This window comes from Eleutherodactylus coqui, chromosome 3 (assembly GCF_035609145.1).
Source record: "Eleutherodactylus coqui strain aEleCoq1 chromosome 3, aEleCoq1.hap1, whole genome shotgun sequence".
NCBI lineage: Eukaryota > Metazoa > Chordata > Amphibia > Anura > Eleutherodactylidae > Eleutherodactylus > Eleutherodactylus coqui.
In genome coordinates, this window is record NC_089839.1 from 1,842,526 (window position 1) to 1,865,679 (window position 23,154).

Here is a 23,154-nt window from a genome sequence, read left to right on the forward strand (position 1 = left end):
TGATGCTAGAGGGTATTCTGTAGGGCTCTGGTAGCTCCTCTGGTCCTGATGCTGGAGGGTATTCTGTAGGGCTCTGGTAGCTCCTCCGGTCCTGATGCTGGATGGTATTCTGTAGGGCTCTGGTAGCTCCTCCTGTCCTGATGCTGGAGGGTATTCTGTGGGGCTCTGGTAGCTCCTCCTGTCCTGATGCTAGAGGGTATTCTGTGGGGCTCTGGTAGCTCCTCCTGTTCCTCGTTCCTGATGCTGAAGGTTATTCTGAAGGGCTCTGTTAGCTCCTCCTGTCCTGATGCTAGAGGGTATTCTGTGGGGCTCTGGTAGCTCCTCCTGTTCCTTCAGTCCCGATGCTGGATGGTATTCTGTAGGGCTCTGTTAGCTCCTCCTGGTCCTCCAGTCCTGATGCTGAAGGTTATTCTGTAGAGCTCTGGCAGCTCCTCCTGTCCCTCCAGTCCTGGTGCTGGAGGGTATTCTGTAGGGCTCTGGTAACTCCTTCTGTTCCTCCGGTCCTGATGCCGGGGGGTATTCTGTGGGGCTCTGGTAGCTCCTCCTGTTCCTCCGGTCCTGATGCTGGAGGGTATTCTGTGGGGCTCTGGCAGCTCCTCCTGTTCCTCCGGTCCTGATGTCAGGGGTATTTTGTAGGACTCTGGTAGCTCCTCCTGTAACTCCAGTCCTGATGCTGGAGGGTATTCTGTGGGGCTCTGGTAGCTCCTCCTGTTCCTCCGGTTCTGATGCCGGGGGGTATTCTGTGGGGCTCTGGTAGCTCCTCCTGTTCCTCCGGTCCTGATGCCGGGGGGTATTCTGTGGGGCTCTGGTAGCTCTATGAGAATTATCCATATATTCCTGGGGTGAGGAGAATGCTGAAAGATGGACAATCCTGCATCAGATGCAACTCCTGGGTCTGACAATGGGGAGGGGCCCCCTTCCGTTATAAAGGCTCAGTAGATGCACAGATTGTCCAGATGGAAACCCAATGTAATATTTTGCCATACTTACCTAGGAGGCGCTCCAGAGGAATACTATGGCCCCCATATTCCGTAGCATGAATCTATCAACAATAGACCTCACGCACCGTATGCAGAGGACTATAGTCCGGCGGAGTGTGATTCCTCATGTTGTGGGGGCTGCATAACAATGGAGTGGATGCATTGTGCTGGCAGCTGACTCCCGGAACTGATAAATTAACTGGTGTTTGGCTAGACCGGTAGAGGTCATGGTGTGGTAGAGGTGAGGGTCATGGCGCGGTAGAGGTGAGGGTCATGGTGTGGTAGAGGTGAGGGTCATAGTGCAGTAGAGGTCAGGGTCATGGCGCGGTAGAGGTGAGGGTCATGGTGTGGTAGAGGTGAGGGTCATGGTGTGGTAGAGGTGAGGGTCACGGTGGAGTAGAGGTCAGGGTCATGGCGCGGTAGAGGTGAGGGTCATGGTGTGGTAGAAGTGAGGGTCATGGTGTGGTAGAGGTGAGGGTCACGGTGCGGTAGAGGTGAGGGTCACGGTGCAGTAGAGGTGAGGATCATGGCGCGGTAGAGGTGAGGGTTATAGTGTGGTAGAGGTGAGGGTCACGGTGCAGTAGAGGTGAGGGTCATGGTGTGGTAGAGGTGAGGGTCACGGTGCGGTAGAGGTGAGGGTCACGGTGTGGTAGAGGTGAGGGTCACGGTGCGGTAGAGGTGAGGGTCATGGTTTGGTAGAAGTGCAGGTCATGATGCAGTAGAGGTGAGGGTCATGTTGAGGTAGAAGGTGAGGGTCACGGTGTGGTAGAGGTGAGGGTCATGGTGTGGTAGAGGATATGGGTCACGGTGTGGTAGAAATGCAGGTCATGATGTAGTAGAGGTGAGAGTCACAGTGTGGTAGAAGTGCAGGTCATGGTGCAGTGAAAGTGCAAGTCACGATGACATAGAGGTGCGGGTCATGGTGCAGTACAGATGAGGGTCGCAGCACGGTAGAGGTGAGGGTCACGGTATGATTATTGTTCGGATTTTCGCGATCCAGCAAGAATCTGAATTATTATCATTCCGTGTAAACTGGCTGAATCACTCATGAACGACATCCTGCCCTTTTACTGCATCATGACCCTCACCTCCACCGCACTGTGACCCTCACCTCTACCGCACCGTGACCCTCACCTCTACCGCACCGTGACCCTCACCTATACTGTACCATGACCCTCACCTATACTGTACCATGACCCTCACCTATACTGTACCATGACCCTCACCTCTACCACACTGTGATCTGCACTTCTACTACATTGTGACCCGCACCTCTACTGCACTGTATCCTGCACTTCTATCACACCGTGACCCGCACCTCTACTGCACTGTGACCTGCACTTCTACCGCACCGTGACCCTCACCTATACTGTACCATGACCCTCACCTCCACCACACTGTGACCTGCACTTCTACCGTACTATGAGATGCACCGTGACCTGCTCCTCTATTGTACTGTGACCCGCACTTCTACCGCATCGTGACCCTCATCTCTACTGCACCATAACCCGCACCTATACTGCACCGTGACCCACACCTATACCGAACCATGACTCACAACTCTACTGTACCGTGACCCTCACCTCTACCTCACTGTGACTCGCACCTCTACCGCACTGTGACCTGCACTTCTACTGCACCATGACCTGCACTTCTACCGCACCATGACCCTCACCTCTACCGCGCTGTGACCTGCACTTCTACTGCACCATGACCTGCACTTCTACCGCACCATGACCCTCACCTCTACCACACCATGACCCTCACCTCTACTGCACCATGACCTGCACTTCTACCGCTATGTGACCCTCACCTGTACTGCACCATGACCCTCACCTCTACCGCACTATGACCTGCACTTCTACCGCTATGTGACCCTCACCTGTACTGCACCATGACCCTCACCTCTACCACACTGTGACCTGCACTTCTACTGTACTGTGAGCCGCACCGTGACCTGCACTTCTATCGCACCATGACCCTCACCTCTACCGCACCATGACTCTCACCTCTACCACACTGTGACCTGCACTTCTACTCTACTGTGAGCCGCACCGTGACCTGCACTTCTATCGCACCATAACCCTCACCTCTACCGCACCATGACCTGCACTTCTACCGCACCGTGATCCTCACCCCTACCACACTGTGACCTGCACTTCTACCACACTGTGACCTGCACTTCTACCGCACCGTGATCCTCACCCCTACCACACTGTGACCTGCACTTCTACCGCACCGTGATCCTCACCCCTACCACACTGTGACCTGCACTTCTACTGCAGCGTGATCCTCACCCCTACCACATCGTGACCCGCACCTTTACCGCACTGTGATTCACATCTGTACCACATCATGACTTGTCACATCGTAACACACACTTTTACGGCACCATGACCCGCACCTCCATCACATTGTAACACACATATGGAGGTTGCCCTCTTGACCTTGTTAAGACAGGAAGAGAAGAGTTCAGAAGGCGACCCCCTACCACCATTCTTCAGTGTTCTTCCTGCCCCAAATGGATACATAAGAGTGTCCTCCATGATTGCCGGAGGAAGGATGGAAAGATGGCTCACCTATTAATGAAGGTGCAGATCCGGCGTCCGCTCAGCAATCGGTTGCGGTCTGTGTATTGCTGGCCCATCTTCATATGCCGCGACATCCCTGCGCATGGGCCTGGTGTCTGGTGAGCAATACGACAGCTGGCGCAGGACGATGACACGGTGCCGCGTTGCACACAATGACGTCAGACGCATGCTCCGGCGGTGTCAAGCCCACCAAATTCAAAAAAGGCGGTGGGTTTGAAACTCCTGGCGCTCACCGTGCTGGAATACAGCCACGGATTCACCCCCTAGCGCTAGGGACAGCCGGTGCCCGGGGAAACCCACAAACTGTGAGTCCACTTGGCCAGTAATGCGCGGCTGCAGGCTGCTTGTTGGTAAGAAAGCTTCTCCTGTTATTGCAGGATGAGGTGTCAGAACCGAAGCCGGATGTACGAAGGATGGAGAGATGACCATCATGTTCTAGGAAACTAGATGATAATGCCAGGCACATCCCAAATAGTGAGAGGGGAGCAGAAATCCTTCATGGATGGTCTCCCCCAAATGGCCAGGGAGGCGGTCCACGCATTGGAAACGGAACAGATCTCCAAGCCTGGGCCCTCTTAGTCGTCAAAAAGGGCCCGTACTCGGGGTCACGCATCCTCCACAACTGAGCCATCTCAATTTGAATATTCAGAGTTAACAGCCCCCAAAATAGTAGATAACGATAGAAAATAGTTTTCCAATCAAAATCTTGAAGAATTGCTCTCAGCGTTTCGTAATACCATGGAGGTGGTGGCGTCCAGCAACTACGTCTGGTTCAGGATGGGGTCTTCGGGGGTCTTAGGTCTCGTCGTAGGAAAGTCTTTCCCGTGAATGAGACTCTAATACACCTTGTGACAGAGGAGTGGGAAAATGCCGAAAGAAGGCATGGTGGAAACTAATATAGCGGCCCGCCCGCTGCGCAGTCTATGTATCTGTGGCTTTCATATCTTGAGTCGCACCTAAAACACAAAACCTCCAGAGAGGAGATACTGAAGTGCGTGCCACTGCTCAAAATGGTAAGCGGATTCTTGGCGGGCACATCAGCAGAATCAGTTCGCTTCTCTGCCAAAAACGCGGTGCCAGGGAATGCCGCTAGGTGGGCGCTATGGATTAGGGCCTGGGCAGGAGGCATGGTCTCCAAGAACAAGTTACGTTCCATCCCCTTCCAAGGGGGATGTCTGTTCGGGCCAGAACTAGATAAAATCTGGAGCAGGGGGTTTGGGATTTATTACAGATGGGAGCGGATCCCCCCGTTCTGTACAGGACGGCCCTGGTGGTTATTACTCCGCTGTATTTGTGGTCCTAGACCTAACGGTTCGTTACTTAAAAGCCCTTCATCAATATATTTCTGAGTTTATAATTTCCGATGGAGACTATGAGGGCCGCCTCTCCCTAATTAGTCAGCGCCATGTGTACGATGGATCTTAGGACCTGCTACCATATTCCCAGTCATCCTCATATCACAGATATCTCTATAACTGGTGGCTATCACCCCGTTACCTTAAACAAGGGGTCCAGTGGTCCGTCCCCATTTGTTTCAGTAAGCACCGATGCTAGTGGGTCTGGTTGGGGAGCGCAGGTGGCAGACAGGGAACGGCGGGGTTCCTGGTCAGCCTCGATCTGCTCTCAATCCACAAACTACAGAGAACTCACAGCCGTTTGGGAAACGATACAACCAAAAGATATAATAATACGCGGGAAACAGGTAAAATATTGTCAGACAACATGACAGCCGTGTCTTTTATTCGTCGTTGGGGCGGCACCAGACACCCTCATCTTCAACGCTTATCAAAAAGAATATTCTCCTGGGTGGAGAACCGAGTAAAGTCCTCAGCGGCTAATCCCCTAAAAGCCTCCCAGAACATTACCGCAGACCTTCGGAGTCAGATCCCGGGAATCGTCTCTAAATGTGGAAGTAGTGGATCTGCTGACGTCTCAGAGCGGTCACCCCACACAGACCTCTTTGCGTCGAAGACAAATCCAAAATGCCACAAATGTTCTCCTTAAACCCAGCGGACAATCCCCTGGCACGGCACGCACTCTCCCAGGAATGGGACATGGACCAGGCGTATGCCCTTCCCCTCCTTCCCTTAATTTTCTGGGCTCTGCAAAAAATCCAGGACTGTTGGACCAGGGTTATCTTCATTGCCCCGGCGTGGCCAAAAAGGCCCTGGTTCCCATTATTGTACTCTCTGACGATACAGACTCCGCTTCGGCTGCCCCTCCGGCAGGACCTTCTGTCCTAGGGTCCGGTGTTCTGCCAGGAGTTCCACTGGATGAAGCTGAAGGCCTAGCTACTGAGCAGCAGAGATTGAGAGACCAAGGACTATCGTCCAAGGTGATACACACTCTCTGAAGAGTCGAAAGAACTCAACCTCCATTATATAGTCTAGGGTATGGAGGAAATTCCACAACTGGTGCCAATCAGATCTGAGCAGCCCGACCTTACAAAAATCTTAGATTCCTCACAAGAAGGTCTAGATAAGGGACTTAGCCCTGGAACCCTGCGGGTACAGGTGGCGGCTCTTGGTTCCTCTTTAGACGCCCAATTAATAGAAAATAGATGGGTACGCAGGTTTTTACGTGGAGCAGAAAGGCTCAAACCCTTTGTTAGAAAATCAGTTTCCCCCTAGGATCTTAATCTGGTGTTAGACAGTCCCTGTGAACCTCCCTTTGAGCCCATACATTCGGTATCGCTTAAAAACCTATCCATGAAAGTAGCCTTTTTTGGAGCCATTACAACCGCTAGATGGATTGGTGAGCTACGGGCATTATGCTGTAGAGAACCCTACTGAAAGGTGCTTGACGATAGAATAGTCATGAGACTAAATCACCCTTTATTCCCAAGGGGGTTCAACGTGCCACATGGAACAGGAAATAATTCTGCCTTCCTTCTGTCAGGATTTTTAAAATGACAAAGATCAGCGCTTACACGTCCTAGAGGTCAGACGGGCAGTCCTACACGTCCTAGAGGTCAGACGGGCAGTCCTACACGACCTAGAGGTCAGACGGGCAGCCCTACACGACCTAGAGGTCAGACGGGCAGTCCTACACGACCTAGAGGTCAGACGGGCAGTCCTACACGGCCTAGAGGTCAGACGGGCAGTCCTACACGGCCTAGAGGTCAGACGGGCAGTCCTACACGACCTAGAGGTCAGACGGGCAGTCCTACACGACCTAGAGGTCAGACGGGCAGTCCTACACGGCCTAGAGGTCAGACGGGCAGTCCTACACGGCCTAGAGGTCAGACGGGCGGTCCTACACGGCCTAGAGGTCAGACGGGCGGTCCTACACGGCCTAGAGGTCAGACGGGCGGTCCTACACGGCCTAGAGGTCAGACGGGCGGTCCTACACGGCCTAGAGGTCAGACGGGCGGTCCTACACGGCCTAGAGGTCAGACGGGCGGTCCTACACGACCTAGAGGTCAGACGGGCAGTCCTACACGACCTAGAGGTCAGACGGGCAGTCCTACACGACCTAGAGGTCAGACGGGCAGTCCTACACGACCTAGAGGTCAGACGGGCAGTCCTACACGATCTAGAGGTCAGACGGGCAGTCCTACACGACCTAGAGGTCAGACGGGCAGTCCTACACGACCTAGAGGTCAGACGGGCAGTCCTACACGTCCTAGAGGTCAGACGGGCAGTCCTACACGTCCTAGAGGTCAGACGGGCAGTCCTATACGGCCTAGAGGTCAGACGGGCAGTCCTGCCCCATTTACGGGACGCACAGACCTTTAGAAGATGGGATAACTTATTCCTTCAATTTCAGGGTCACAATAAGGGAAAATCAGCATCGAAAGACACCATCGCTAGCTGGATCAGAACATCAATCCAGAAGGCCTATAAAGCCAGAGGCCTGCCTCCCCCTGAGCGGATAAGAGCCCCCTGTACAAGGGCTGTCGCCTCCTCATGGGCCGAACGTAGTGAAGTCCCTACAGAGCAGATCTGTAAAGTTCTGGCGTCCGCACATTTACTAAGCATTGTTGCTTGGATCTCTATTCTGTTAGGGAGCTGGCCTTTGGGCGGAAGGTCCTCCAGGCCGTGGACCCCCCAAGGGTACCGTTATCATCTGGTATTGCCTCCATGTGTGCTATCAGGATGGACGGAATGGAAAAACAAGGATTAATCTTACCGCTAATACCTTTTCCATGAGTCCGTCCTGACGACACACACAGTACTTACCCCCCTGTATAAAGTATACATGTGACGTAACAATATATTGTATTTCCAGCAGTAATAAAAGATTGGGCCATGTATCCGTTGTGATAATTTGAAGTCCTTGAGCATGGTGGTAGGAGGGGGCCTTAAGAACTCTCCTCTTCCTGTCCTAGAGGGGTCAGAGGACAACCTCCATGTGTGCCGTCAGGATGGGCTCATGGAAAAGGAAATAGCGGTAAGATTAATTCTGGTTTTCTATTGCATCGTGACCTCACCTCTACTGCGCCACGACCCGCACCTCTGCCTCATCGTGACCGCACCTCTACTGCGCCATGACCCGCACCTCTGCCTCATCGTGACCTCACCTCTACTGCGCCACGACCCGCACCTCTGCCTCATCGTGACCTCACCTCTACTGCGCCATGACCCGCACCTCTGCCTCATCGTGACCTCACCTCTACTGCGCCACGACCCGCACCTCTGCCTCATCGTGACCTCACCTCTACTGCGCCATGACCCGCACCTCTGCCTCATCGTGACCTCACCTCTACTGCGCCACGACCCGCACCTCTGCCTCATCGTGACCTCACCTCTACTGCGCCAGGACCCGCACCTCTGCCTCATCGTGACCTCACCTCTACTGCGCCACGACCCGCACCTCTGCCTCATCGTGACCTCACCTCTACTGCGCCACGACCCGCACCTCTGCCTCATCGTGACCTCACCTCTACTGCGCCACGACCCGCACCTCTGCCTCATCGTGACCTCACCTCTACTGCGCCACGACCCGCACCTCTGCCTCATCGTGACCTCACCTCTACTGCGCCACGACCCGCACCTCTGCCTCATCGTGACCTCACCTCTACTGCGCCACGACCCGCACCTCTGCCTCATCGTGACCTCACCTCTACTGCGCCACGACCCGCACCTCTGCCTCATTGTGACTGCACATCTATTGCATCGTGACCGCACCTCTACCTTATCGTGACCGCACTTCTACTGCAGCGTGACCCGCATCTCTACCTCAGTATGACCGCATATCTACTGCGCCACGACCCGCACCTCTGTCTCATCGTGACTGCACATCTAGTGCACCGTAACCCGCACCTTTGCCTCATCGTGACTGCACATCTAGTGCACCGTAACCCGCACCTCTACCTCATCGTGACCGCACCTCTACTGCGCCACGACCCGCACCTCTGCCTCATCGTGACTGCACATCTAGTGCACCATAACCCGCACCTTTGCCTCATCGTGACTGCACATCTAGTGCACCGTAACCCGCACATCTATTGCATTGTGACCGCACCTCTACCTCATCGTGACCGCACCTCTACCTCATCGTGACCGCTCCTCTACCTCATCGTGACCGCACATCTATTGCATCGTGACCGCACCTCTACTGCATTGTGACCGCACCTCTACCTCATCGTGACCGCACATCTATTGCATCGTGACCGCACCTCTACTGCATCGTGACCGCACCTCTACTGCATCGTGACCGCACCTCTACTGCATCGTGACCGCACTTCTGCCTCATCGTGACCGCACATCTAGTGCACAGTGACCAGCACGTCTACCTCATCGTGGCCGCACCTCTACTGCACCGTGACCCCCAACTCTATTGCACTGTGATCCGCACCTCTACCTCATCGTGGCCGCACCTCTACTGCACCGTGACCCCCAACTCTATTGCACTGTGATCCGCACCTCTACCTCATCGTGGCCGCACCTCTACTGCACCGTGACCCCCAACTCTATTGCACCATTACCCGCACCTCTACTTCATCGTGACCACACATCTATTGTATGGTGACCGCACTTCTACTGCACCATGTAAATAGACCCTTTAAACTTCATAAATTTCTGTCATGCAGGCGTGAAGGGTGTTGGGAGCTCCACACATGGTGGCTATCAGTGCAGTGGGATACACCTGTTAACTGTTTAGATTCTGTGGTCGGCTAAACAGTCAGAAAACATCACCTCCGATGCCCTATCGGCACCCCTGCAATGCCATCATGGGGCACTGATGGTAGTCCAGAGTCTAGTGAAGGCTCCTAGGGCTGCTACACATAGATGACTATCAAGCCTTGCCTGTGGCAACATCACGTCATACTGTAGTATATAGGGAATTATTGAAAGCTCCAGTCCCCCGGGGGGACTAAATAGAAGTGGAAAAAAAAGCTTTATATACTAAAAAAATGAAAAATGTTTAAAAGTTCCAGAAACTTCATCTCACCCCACAATGAGCCCCACACCGGCCAAATGGCTAAAAATTTAAAAAGTTACGGGTCCCATATTACGGCGACAGAAAACACGTTGGTTTTTTTTTAAGTTTCTTTATTTTTTCAAAGTATTAAACATAAAAACCTCCATGACGTTGGCATCGCCGCAGGCGTGCGGGCCGATAGGAGGACATTCATGGCAGCCCTAACCACTAACCCGGCGTCACGGTACACTAATACCAACTAACCCAGCCCTCCCTAAAAAAGTCACAATTGCATTTTTTTCCATATTACCCCGCTTACTAATTTTTAAAGTCTGTACGTACATTATACGGTACACGAATACTGCCTTAGAAAATACGCAACCCGCAGACAAACCACGCGCCCTCGTGCGCCCACGCCGATAGAAAATACACCGGTCACGGATCTCAGACAGCGGGACGGAAATAAAACACAAAACGACAACCCTCTGGTCCTGAAGGGGTTAAAAAACACAAACGCCAACCCTCTGGTCCTGAAGGGGTTAAATACAAATGCCAACAGCTGCTGCCCAGTTATTTCCTAGTATCCATTACTATGTGACTCCTCCCCCCGCAGCCGCACCCCGCCCCTCTTTGTTGTGCCGGCCAATCAGTGCGTGCCGTGAGGTCGCCGCTGGTGACAGTGATACAATGTAGCGCTGTGCGGCGGAGGATGGAGCTCGGCGGGCGCTGCTCCCCGGAGCCACCGGCGCTGACTGCAGGTAACGGCCGGGAGGGGGCGAGATGCCGCAGTGTTGCCGGGAGGCGACACGTGATGTCCGGCGGTGCCGGGGCTGCAGGGCGCTACACTCCGCGCTGTGGGATGAGCCTCATTGCGGTCCGTATAATGTAGCCTGCTGCAGGGAGGGAGGTCACCTGCCATAATACAGTCCGGTGCCCACCATGTAATATGATGGCAGCTATAATATAATGTCCGGTGACCACCATGTAATATAATGATGGCAGCTATAATATAATGTCCGGTGACCACCATGTATTACTCTGATGGCAGCTATAATATAATGTCCGGTGACCACCATGTAATATAATGATGGCAGCTATAATATAATGTCCGGTGACCACCATGTAATATAATGATGGCAGCTATAATATAATGTCCGGTGACCACCATGTAATATAATGATGGCAGCTATAATATAATGTCCAGTGACCACCATGTAATATAATGATGGCAGCTATCATATAATGTCCAGTGACCACCATGTAATATAATGATGGCAGCTGTAATATAATGTCCGGTGACCACCATGTAATATAATGATGGCCGCTATCATATAATGTCCAGTGACCACCATGTAATATAATGATGGCAGCTATCATATAATGTCCAGTGACCACCATGTAATATAATGATGGCAGCTGTAATATAATGTCCGGTGACCACCATGTAATATAATGATGGCCGCTATCATATAATGTCCAGTGACCACCATGTAATATAATGATGGCAGCTATCATATAATGTCCAGTGACCACCATGTAATATAATGATGGCAGCTGTAATATAATGTCCGGTGACCACCATGTAATATAATGATGGCAGCTATAATATAATGTCCGGTGCCCACCATGTAATATGATGGCAGCTATAATATATTTTCCGGTGACCACCATGTAATACTCTGATGGCAGCTATAATATAATGTCCGGTGACCACCATGTAATATTCTGATGGCAGCTATAATATAATGTCCGGTGCCCACCATATAATATGATGATGGCAGCTATAATATAATGTCCGGTGCCCACCATATAATATGATGATGGCAGCTATAATATAATGTCCGGTGCCCACCATATAATATGATGATGGCAGCTATAATATAATGTCCGGTGCCCACCATATAATATGATGATGGCAGCTATAATATAATGTCCGGTGCCCACCATGTAATATGATGGCAGCTATAATATATTTTCCGGTGACCACCATGTAATACTCTGATGGCAGCTATAATATAATGTCCGGTGACCACCATGTAATATTCTGATGGCAGCTATAATATAATGTCCGGTGCCCACCATGTAATATAATGATGGCAGCTATAATATAATGTCCGGTGCCCACCACGTAATATTCTGATGGCAGCTATATTATAATGTCCGGTGACCACCATGTAATATTCTGATGGCAGCTATAATATAATGTCCGGTGACCACCATGTAATATTCTGATGGCAGCTATAATATAATGTCCGGTGACCACCATGTAATACTCTGATGGCAGCTATAATATAATGTCCGGTGACCACCATGTAATATTCTGATGGCAGCTATAATATAATGTCCGGTGACCACCATGTAATACTCTGATGGCAGCTATAATATAATGTCCGGTGCCCACCATATAATATGATGATGGCAGCTATAATATAATGTCCGGTGCCCACCATATAATATGATGATGGCAGCTATAATATAATGTCCGGTGCCCACCATGTAATATGATGGCAGCTATAATATATTTTCCGGTGACCACCATGTAATACTCTGATGGCAGCTATAATATAATGTCCGGTGACCACCATGTAATATTCTGATGGCAGCTATAATATAATGTCCGGTGCCCACCATGTAATATAATGATGGCAGCTATAATATAATGTCCGGTGCCCACCACGTAATATTCTGATGGCAGCTATATTATAATGTCCGGTGACCACCATGTAATATTCTGATGGCAGCTATAATATAATGTCCGGTGACCACCATGTAATATTCTGATGGCAGCTATAATATAATGTCCGGTGACCACCATGTAATATAATGATGGCAGCTATCATATAATGTCCGGTGACCACCATGTAATATAATGATGGCAGCTATCATATAATGTCCGGTGACCACCATGTAATATAATGATGGCAGCTATCATATAATGTCCGGTGACCACCATGTAATATAATGATGGCAGCTATCATATAATGTCCGGTGACCACCATGTAATATAATGATGGCAGCTATAATATAATGTCCGGTGACCACCATGTAATATACTATCATATAATGTCCGGTGACCACCATGTAATATACTATCATATAATGTCCGGTGACCACCATGTAATATACTATCATATAATGTCCGGTGACCACCATGTAATATACTATCATATAATGTCCGGTGACCACCATGTAATATACTATCATATAATGTCCGGTGACCACCATGTAATATACTATCATATAATGTCCGGTGACCACCATGTAATATACTATCATATAATGTCCGGTGACCACCATGTAATATACTATCATATAATGTCCGGTGACCACCATGGAATACACTGATGGCCACTATAATATACTGTCCAGTGCCCATCATGAAATACTGTCTGGTGCCCACCATATAATACTCTGATGGCAGTTATAATATACTGTCCAGTGCCCACCATGTAATACTGTCCGGTGCCCACCATGTAATACTGAGGGCTGCTATAATATACTGTCCGGTGCTCACCATGTAATACTGTCCAGTGCCCACCATGTAATACTATGATGGCTGCTATAATATACTGTCCAGTGCCCACCATGTAATATTCTGATGGCAGCTATAATATACTGCCCAGTGCCCACCATGTAATACTGTCTGGTGCCCACCATACAATACTGTGATGGGTGCTATAATCCACTGCCTGATGGCTGCCATATAATACTGCTAAACGGTTGCAGTGTAATACTGCCTGGAGGCCTCTGTATGCTCCTGTAGTGGCCACCGTATAATACCGCCCGATGGCCGCCATATAATAGAAGTCCTTTGCGTTTTCTTGTATGGTGACTGGCAGGCAGCACTTTGTAGATGCAGAATGTTTTATGACGATGTTCTACCAGGAGATCTGGTGCCACGTGGCCACTTCCCTCATGTAGGGACCCCGTCATCAGCGGTGCAACAATGTAATGAACCCTAGTAAATGGGGGGGGCAAGCAGGCGCCAATCCTCCTCTCCCAGGTGGTCGCGGTTATGACAAGGATGGCACAGCTGGAACCTTGCTTTAGTGGACTGCTGGCATCCTTATGTGGCATTACCAAGCAGAGCTCCCAGGGATTGTGAATGGTCCCCCAGCCAACCCCCCATCCGTTATTACCTGGGGAGTAATAAAAAGGACTGCTACCCCGTTATATATTACACAGACCTGTGAGATAATGGCCGATCTGCAGCAGTCGGTTGGTTGTTGGGTCCCTTGACTGTTCCCGCAGTCTATAATGGCCGGTTTACGCTGCCCCCCGTAGGTGCTGCCCTGTCTGTTCAGTGGATGATGGTTTGTGCCACATCGCTGCTGATTGTAGCATTTCCATGTAGTCAGCAGCGAGGGTTAATCCACTGCAGCTGTAATACTGCAATCCCTGACTAGCTGCGGCTTGTGTTACTCATTGCATCGCTCTGACACATGTGGATCCCGTTAACCAGGGACTGTCTCTGGACCTTCCGCTGATGGCATATGGCCGGGCCTGTAGGTCTGTGTGCTCCATGCAGTATATCAGCCACTATCAGGGGCCCATAAGAAAACTCCAGGAGCCGATTGACTAGAAGAGGGCAAGCCTTAAAGACAATCTATTGACCCAGAGGCCACCAGGCTATCTGGCTATGGGTGTAGCATCACATGAACTGAAGATACTCCTTCCTAAAATGTGTGTATTGTTTAATGGATAGAACTACTAGGGGGGGGGGGGGACATAAAGGAGATCTTCTCAGTTACAGGATATGTGCTTACGTTACTTGTAGAATACTCCAGAGCTGCACTCACTGTTCTGCTGGTTCTTAGAATCCAAGAAGCGGGTCTGTAATTACTTTTTCCATTGCACCTCTTGTTATGGGGATTGAGTACGATGCACTTGTGGCCAAAGAGGGGTCATAAATGGCTGCACATCCAAGTAGGAGAATGTATCAAGTGGGGACCACAAGGCTCTATCCTAGGCCCAGTGTTGGCCAACATTGTTATAAATGATCTGGAGGAGGGAATTGTGGGAAACTGATCAAATGTGCCGATGACACAAAGCTAGGAGGGATAGCTAACACTAGGGAAGAGAGAGGATTTAAAAAGATCTAGAAAAGCCTGAACAGCGGTCGGCGACTAACAGAATGGTATTTAACAAGGAGAAATGCAAAGTCCTACATCTGGGCAAGAAACATGAAGAAAGCAAATACAGAATGGGAGGAATTGGGCTAAGCAGCAGCACATGTGAAAAAGACTTGGGTATACTAATAGATCATAGACTGAACATGAGTCAACAATGTGATGCAGCAGCCAAAAAGGCAAACACAATTCTGGGATGTATTAAGAGAAGCACAGAGTCTAGATCCCGTGAGGTTATTATCCCCTCTACTCTTCCTTAGTCAGATTCCACATGCAGGATCTCGCAGCAAAATCTGACCCTGTGCCCGACTGGCGACCCCGCGTACCTGTCTGCACTCTTCATAATCTGTGCTGCTGATGGAAGCGTCATTGGAAACCATTCGCATGCTGGGGCCCGCTTCCTCCACTGGAGGGGGGTTGCTTCTATGCTGGGGCCCGCTTCCTCCACTGGGGGATGTGGGGTTTCTTCCATGCCGGGGCCCGCTTCCTCCACTGGGGCCAGTATGTATATGCTCCTCTGTTATACGCCTCCCTCTGACTTCTTCATTGCTTCAGGCTGCACTTAGCAACTTAATGAGTTAATGTCTTGTCATTATGGGAAGCCTTGGCCCCGGGAGCCTCCTACAGGGACCTGCAGCGCTGCAGGAGGCGGTCCATTCCCTATGGCTTCCCTTCACAGCGCTAGGTATATAGTCTGCGTTCTTGTATACGGGTGAGCCTTGGAGGGGCGGCATGATGGCGTAACTCCCGTAGCAAGTGATTGCGATAACTGCTATTTACAGGGAGCTCCGCCCTGATGTCTGCAGGGAGCTCCGCCCTGATGTCTGCAGGGAGCTCCGCCCTGATGTCTACCGCTACATTCGCCCTATGGCTCTGCTCATTGGCTGCCTGCTGGCCTGGTGACCGCTTTACACGGGGCCATACTGTCATTGTGTAGCTGCAGGTCATCTAGATTGTCAGCTCTTCCGGACAGGGACCTCTGCAAACACAGCGGGCCGCGCTTTCCTATGTGGTGGGAAATAATCGTTTTCGGCGCGGTCTACATTCCATCGCATTGTGGCCACCGTTTGAGTATACAGCGGCGTCTGTGGCGGCGTACGCCGGAGTACTCCCAGCCCGCTCCTCTGGTGACCAGCCTCGTGTCTGATCCCCGCCATCCGCTGCGAGGTGTTTGGTAATTGATGCCTCCATTCCTGTTTCTTGCGTCGGTTTGCAGTCGCCACAATGCGGACCGCTGACATACAGTAAAGCAGGCGATGTACCCGTGCGTTGGGCGGCGCTTTAAGCTCACTTATTGGTTATTGAAAACTGGGCTTTCAAAAAGATTTTATGACCCGCAGTCCTGGAATATACAATGAGCCCCCCGCTCTTATGAAGGCCGTCCAAGAGAAAATCTGGGGTGCCCCCGGCAGCCAATCACAGCGCAGCTTTCATTGTACCTCAGCAATATAAGAAATGAAAGCTGAGCTGTGATTGGTTGCTATCGGCAACACAAATTAGAGGGGAAGTCGTTGAGTTTTCGATTTTTATTTCCGCCAGTATTGGTCGCCGACTGCTGAACGCTCAGCTAAATATCAAATCGGAGCAGAGCTGCGGACTTGTAGAGGACACCAACAGGTTTAGCGGGTTATCTATAGGATGGACTTTGGCGCAGCGCTGAGAGGCCTTCACTCTCCGTGCCGCTTGTAGTAGCCGTCCTGTAAAGGTTGTGATTCCGGACGCGTTCGTCTTCTGCGCCGCTCGCCCCCTTTGTTTCACAATAACTACAGAAAGTCTTCCCCTTTAGCAGGTAATGGGCCCCTCTGTGCCCTGATCCGGGGGCCACGATGGCGGTCGGCTTGTGCTATGCCAGACGAGGTGGTAACAAGGCCTTTCCCTTACAGCCGCCGCCCCTCTGACTCCCTACTCTCCCCCAGACCCCTATCGGCTCTTCTTAGATTCGGCTCCTGATGCTGTGGATGTGTTAAGTGGGCGCCTCCTGTCAATCAGGTCTGACATCACTCATTGACAGCAGTTGGAACCGCCCACTTGACGCATTCGTAGTGAGCTAAGTGAAGCTCACATGGGGAAACGGGGCGAGTATGAACAAAAGACAGAAGGGAGTCAGCAGGCCATAAAGCTACAGACCGCCGACTTCAGATGAATGCCCCCCATGTCGTGCCCGTCTGGCGCAGTTTATATCCGTCCTTCCCTGGGTGTTGGCGCCAGCGTTACTAGCCTGACAAGGAATAATGAGGGGCTCTCGGGTGCAGAGAGAACATCCCGAGGGGCTGCTACCTACATTTATCTTCATTATCTAGACAGGCGACGGCAGTGCTGGGCGGTGGGCTCCGTCACACTGTATGGTGGGGGACAGAGCCTAAAAGCGGGCAGGCGGTGGGCTTAGATGGTCGCTCTGTACCAACTCTGGTTACTGGGCTCCTACAATGTACAGCCATTCATCTAGCCCGCTGCAACACCCCAGAGGGGCGGCCCCGGGCACCTGACATACGTGGGGAGCTGGGAGGGGTGACTGTTGGCTTGTCACAGTGGCACCTACCAGGCTCTGGTCCCGGAGGGATGCCACGCAGCCAAGGCCAATGTAGATTGCAAGTCAGGCTTTGACACTCCTTTGGCAGGGAGTGCCAATAAAGGGGATGAGGGGGGTTGTAGTAGATATCACTTGTGACGCCACCGTTCCCACGTACCGTTATCCTATGCGGCAATGTAATAAACAGAGCCTTGTGGATAGAACCTCGGGTCCCCAGGAACGGTTAGGGCCCGGTAATGCAGGTACAAGTCACTTCACGTACTGACAGGCTAGAGCTCAGAGGTAGGGCGGATACACAGGATGAATACGGCCCTACAGGCCACGTATCTGTATGTCACCGCTCCTGGATTGGGAGCACTCCGGAGGAGGAAGGGGGTAGTGGTCACTCCACAGACCTCTGGCAGACAATTACTCAAGGAAGGCTTAGCCAATATACACCCCACACAGCAGATGGGGGGGGGTGTCTCCCTAGAGTACCTCTGTGCGGTGTTCCTAATGACAGATGGCCGCACAGGAAAAGCCTGTAGTGTGAATGGGTACCTGATTTAGGAAACTGGGGTTGCTCTGTCTCTCTCTCTGTTGCTGGGACTCACTCCTTTACATCCACACCCCACACGCTATGGGCTGTCGCTCCTCTTCCTCCATCTTCACCTACATGGAAGCTAAAGGTGCTTCCATATGGCTTTGTGTTAGCACTCTCTTAGATGGCACTCACAGGTTGAAGACAGAACTCTCTTTTCCCGCTCTCAGACACTCACATTTATCACCTCTCTTGTACCACATGGCACAGGAGGAATAGATACATTCAGCAGCAGAGCTGACAGGCAATGATTATAAGGGGGTTAACCCTTCAGACGCTGCAGCTGTGCAACACACATACAGAAAGTGACAGGACAGCTTTGCACAGTGCATCTATATAAGACAGACATGTATGACAATGATGGAGGGGACCAGGATGGTGTTCTAGGCCACCACACCCGCTGTAGGGTGCGGTATATTCACTGGTAATATTTGTGCATATAACATACGGTTGTAGTACTTGTCTGGTATACAGTATGTGGCGGTATTGGTGCACATTGTATAGGGTGCTATTAACTATCTACAGCGTCTATGATGATGGCATTGTGCTTCATATACAGTATATGGCGATATTTTTGCACAATATGGCGCGGGCCTCCCGCCGTCCTGTATGGCGCGGGCCTCCCGCCGTCCTGTATGGCGCGGGCCTCCCGCCGTCCTGTATGGCGCGGGCCTCCCGCCGTCCTGTATGGCGCGGGCCTCCGGCCGTCCTGTATGGCGCGGGCCTCCACTCCTCCCGTTATTCACAGTTGTGCTACAAGTGATTCACGGAACGGAAGTAAGGAGTCGGCATCCTCACATCCCGGCCGCTCGGATGTTTGTGGGTCGGGTTGGATGGATGAGATCTTCTGCATTCCCCTGCAGGTCTCCCTCCTGCTGCAGCAGTCGCGGAGTTAATCGCGTTCTTCCTACCCGCTAACAACGCACTTCTGTTTGCAGCCTTTTAGTCGTCGCCTTGAAATTCCTTTCTTTTCTTTTTTTTTGAATTGTTTCTCTGAAACATTTTCTTTATTATAATGTAACAATAATTGTTCTGCCGTTTGTGTAACGAGGTGACATTTAAAGGGCCGGACCACCTTTATTCTAGGAAAGGGTTGCGTTATCAGCAGCTCAGTCGCCATATGAGGGGCATCTAGGCTGGGCAGTATCCTAAGATTATAGGAGCCGTATGGAGGAAGTCGGGGGCTCCCGCTGCCTACTGGTGGGTTTTATGCCTTAGATTACTTAAAGGGGTTGTCCAAGATGAGAAGAAGGATCTGTTCTTCTTTTTTTTTTCATCTGTGACCATGGGCTGTTGGGTATCGCTGACCTGCCTATTCAATTGAAAAGGGATAAGCTGCAATACCAGACACAACCTGTTGACAGAGGTGGCGCTGTTTCTGGAAAAAAACCCAAACCGTTCTTTGTTCCTAATCTTGGCCAATCCCTTTAAGAGGAGCGGTTTGGGTATATATTGGGGGTTTGTCGTTCTCCTTTATATGGCTGCAGTGTCCTGGTACTCCCAGCTGCATCTGTTACATCGGACATCAATATAAAAATGAATTTCCTTTTGGGGTCGGCGGTCTGCATTGTGTTCCTGCGGCCTTGGCATAACAAATACCATTGTCTCAGTTCTCATTGTTCTTCTGCACTGTGTTGCAGGTCTCCTGATGTGACGGCCGTCTCAGCGCCTTCTTCATGTCTTGTGAATGAGTTCTAGAACTTGGAGATGGACATTATACCCCCCGGAATCTTCTGATCCCGCCGACCCCGGTGACTGGGGCGTTCGCTCATCATGACGGGCTCCAGTTCCACCTTCCACCGTGCGCACAGTAAGCATTGCCACCAGCAGAATGTGGGGACAAAGACCACCAAGCCGGCGCGCTCCCGGAGCCTGCACGACCGCCCCCTGGCCGCCTCTCTTACACCAGCTCCAGCCAGCGCCTCCGGGAACAGCTCGGGCGGCTACTCGGAAGAAGAGGACAAGGAGGTGGGGGCGCTCTTCTACGTCAACAAGAGTGGGTTCCCCATTGACAGTCAGACCTGGGAAAGAATGTGGGCGCACGTAGCAAAAGTCCATCCGGAGGGGCAGGATATGGTGGACAGAATACGAAACGCAACTCTTCTTCCCAAGGTGAGGCTCTGTGTAGATGTGACTCGCTAATGTGGCCGCCATGTCGTCTAATGCAGCGGTTGAGCAACTGCGATGTCTAATGCCTTGTTGAGAGGGCCGTGCGCTGCATCCTCGTACTCGCCGTTTCCATGCGCATTTTTAAATCGCAGGTTCTTTCAATAGGAAAAATGTTACCGATCCGGCGGCGGTCGTCTGAAGCGCGTGCGTACATGGGAGTGCGATGGTGGGTTGGGGTTCTTTTTCTCCGTACTCACCCATAGCAAACAATGGTCGACTTTCCAGCGAGGTTCCCCAAAAACAGAATGTGCCTCAGTTTTACCATCTCGCAGCTTTGAGAGCGGCTTATTGACCTGACGCTGGCACTTCCTGCTGGGGGAGAGAGCGGCTTATTGACCTGACGCTGGCACTTCCTGCTGGGGGGGAGCGCGGCTGATTGGCCTGACGCTGGCACTTCCTGCTGGGGGGGAGCGTGGCTGATTGGCCTGACGCTGGCACTTCCTGCTGGGGGAGAGAGCGGCTTATTGACCTGACGCTGGCACTTCCTGCTGGGGGGGAGAGCGGCTGATTGGCCTGACGCTGGCACTTCCTGCTGGGGGGGAGAGCGGCTGATTGGCCTGACGCTGGCACTTCCTGCTGGGGGGGAGAGCGGCTGATTGGCCTGACGCTGGCACTTCCTGCTGGGGGGGAGAGCGGCTGATTGGCCTGACGCTGGCACTTCCTGCTGGGGGAGAGCGCGGCTGATTGGCCTGACGCTGGCACTTCCTGCTGGGGGAGAGCGCGGCTGATTGGCCTGACGCTGGCACTTCCTGCTGGGGGAGAGCGCGGCTGATTGGCCTGACGCTGGCACTTCCTGCTGGGGGAGAGCGCGGCTGATTGGCCTGACGCTGGCACTTCCTGCTGGGGGAGAGCGCGGCTGATTGGCCTGACGCTGGCACTTCCTGCTGGGGGAGAGCGCGGCTGATTGGCCTGACGCTGGCACTTCCTGCTGGGGGAGAGCGCGGCTGATTGGCCTGACGCTGGCACTTCCTGCTGGGGGAGAGCGCGGCTGATTGGCCTGACGCTGGCACTTCCTGCTGGGGGAGAGCGCGGCTGATTGGCCTGACGCTGGCACTTCCTGCTGGGGGAGAGCGCGGCTGATTGGCCTGACGCTGGCACTTCCTGCTGGGGGAGAGCGCGGCTGATTGGCCTGACGCTGGCACTTCCTGCTGGGGGAGAGCGCGGCTGATTGGCCTGACGCTGGCACTTCCTGCTGGGGGAAAGCGCGGCTGATTGGCCTGACGCTGGCACTTCCTGCTGGGGGAGAGCGCGGCTGATTGGCCTGACGCTGGCACTTCCTGCTGGGGGAGATGGGAGAGAGCGGCTGATTGGCCTGACGCTGGCACGTCTTGCTGGGAGGAAAGAGCGGCTGATTGGCCTGACGCTGGCACGTCTTGCTGGGAGGAAAGAGCGGCTGATTGGCCTGACGCTGGCACGTCCTGCTGGGGGAGAGCGCGGCTGATTGGCCTGACGCTGGCACTTCCTGCTGGGGGAAAGCGCGGCTGATTGGCCTGACGCTGGCACTTCCTGCTGGGGGAAAGCGCGGCTGATTGGCCTGACGCTGGCACTTCCTGCTGGGGGAGAGCGCGGCTGATTGGCCTGACGCTGGCACTTCCTGCTGGGGGAGATGGGAGAGAGCAGCTGATTGGCCTGACGCTGGCACGTCTTGCTGGGAGGAAAGAGCGGCTGATTGGCCTGACGCTGGCACGTCTTGCTGGGAGGAAAGAGCGGCTGATTGGCCTGACGCTGGCACGTCTTGCTGGGATGAAAGAGCGGCTGATTGGCCTGACGCTGGCACGTCTTGCTGGGATGAAAGAGCGGCTGATTGGCCTGACGCTGGCACGTCTTGCTGGGATGAAAGAGCGGCTGATTGGCCTGACGCTGGCACGTCTTGCTGGGATGAAAGAGCGGCTGATTGGCCTGACGCTGGCACGTCTTGCTGGGATGAAAGATCGGCTGATTGGCCTGACGCTGGCACGTCTTGCTGGGAGGAAAGAGCGGCTGATTGGCCTGACGCTGGCACTTCCTGCTGGGGGGAGAGAGCGGCTGATTGGCCTGACGCTGGCACGTCCTGCTGGGGGGAGAGAGCGGCTGATTGGTCTGACGCTGGCACGTCCTGCTGGGAGGAGAGAGCGGCTGATTGGCCTGACGCTGGCACGTCCTGCTGGGAGGAGAGAGCGGCTGATTGGCCTGACGCTGGCACGTCCTGCTGGGAGGAGAGAGCGGCTGATTGGCCTGACGCTGGCACGTCCTGCTGGGAGGAGAGAGCGGCTGATTGGCCTGACGCTGGCATTTCTTGCTGGGGGGAGAGAGCGGCTGACTGGCTGATTGACTAGACGCTGGCATTTCTTGCTGGGGGAAAGGGGAGAGAGCGGCTGACTGACCTGACGCTGGCATTTCTTGCTAGGTGAGAGAGCGGCTGACTGACCTGACGCTGGCACGTATTGCTGGGGGAGAGAGCGGCTGACTGACGTGACGCTGGCACGTTTTGCTGGGGGGAGAGAGCGGCTGACTGACCTGACGCTGGCATTTCTTGCTGGGGGAGAGAGCGGCTGACTGACCTGACGCTGGCATTTCTTGCTGGGGAGAGAGCGGCTCTTCTGATCAATACAGAAAACACAACAGTTAAAGAGAAAAGCCTGACTATGGCTGAGAGATTCATCTGTGTTGTTACTTATCTCTGGGCACCGGGACCTGGCGCAGACAGTGCAGACCGCACTACACCGGACCCGGCCACCTTTATAGCATTACGTCTCGCTCTGCTGATACATTATAACTGAATATATTAATGCCTCCATCTGTCTTGTCTGCTTGCCCTCCCCTCCCCCGT

At 52.7% G+C, this 23,154-nt stretch overlaps 1 protein-coding gene across 2 annotated transcripts in view; it reads left to right on the forward strand.

The window, feature by feature from the left end:
• Positions 1–10,576: 10,576 nt before the first annotated feature.
• The window catches only part of VASH2 (vasohibin 2), a 71,752-nt gene continuing 59,174 nt past the window's right edge, over positions 10,577–23,154 (forward strand). For both annotated transcript variants that reach the window (XM_066595055.1, XM_066595057.1), the window contains exons 1-2: positions 10,577–10,695; positions 19,817–20,288. In XM_066595055.1, coding sequence (XP_066451152.1) covers positions 19,950–20,288 — 339 coding nt within the window. In that variant the 5' untranslated portion in view covers positions 10,577–10,695; positions 19,817–19,949. The remainder of the gene's footprint in view (positions 10,696–19,816; positions 20,289–23,154) is intronic.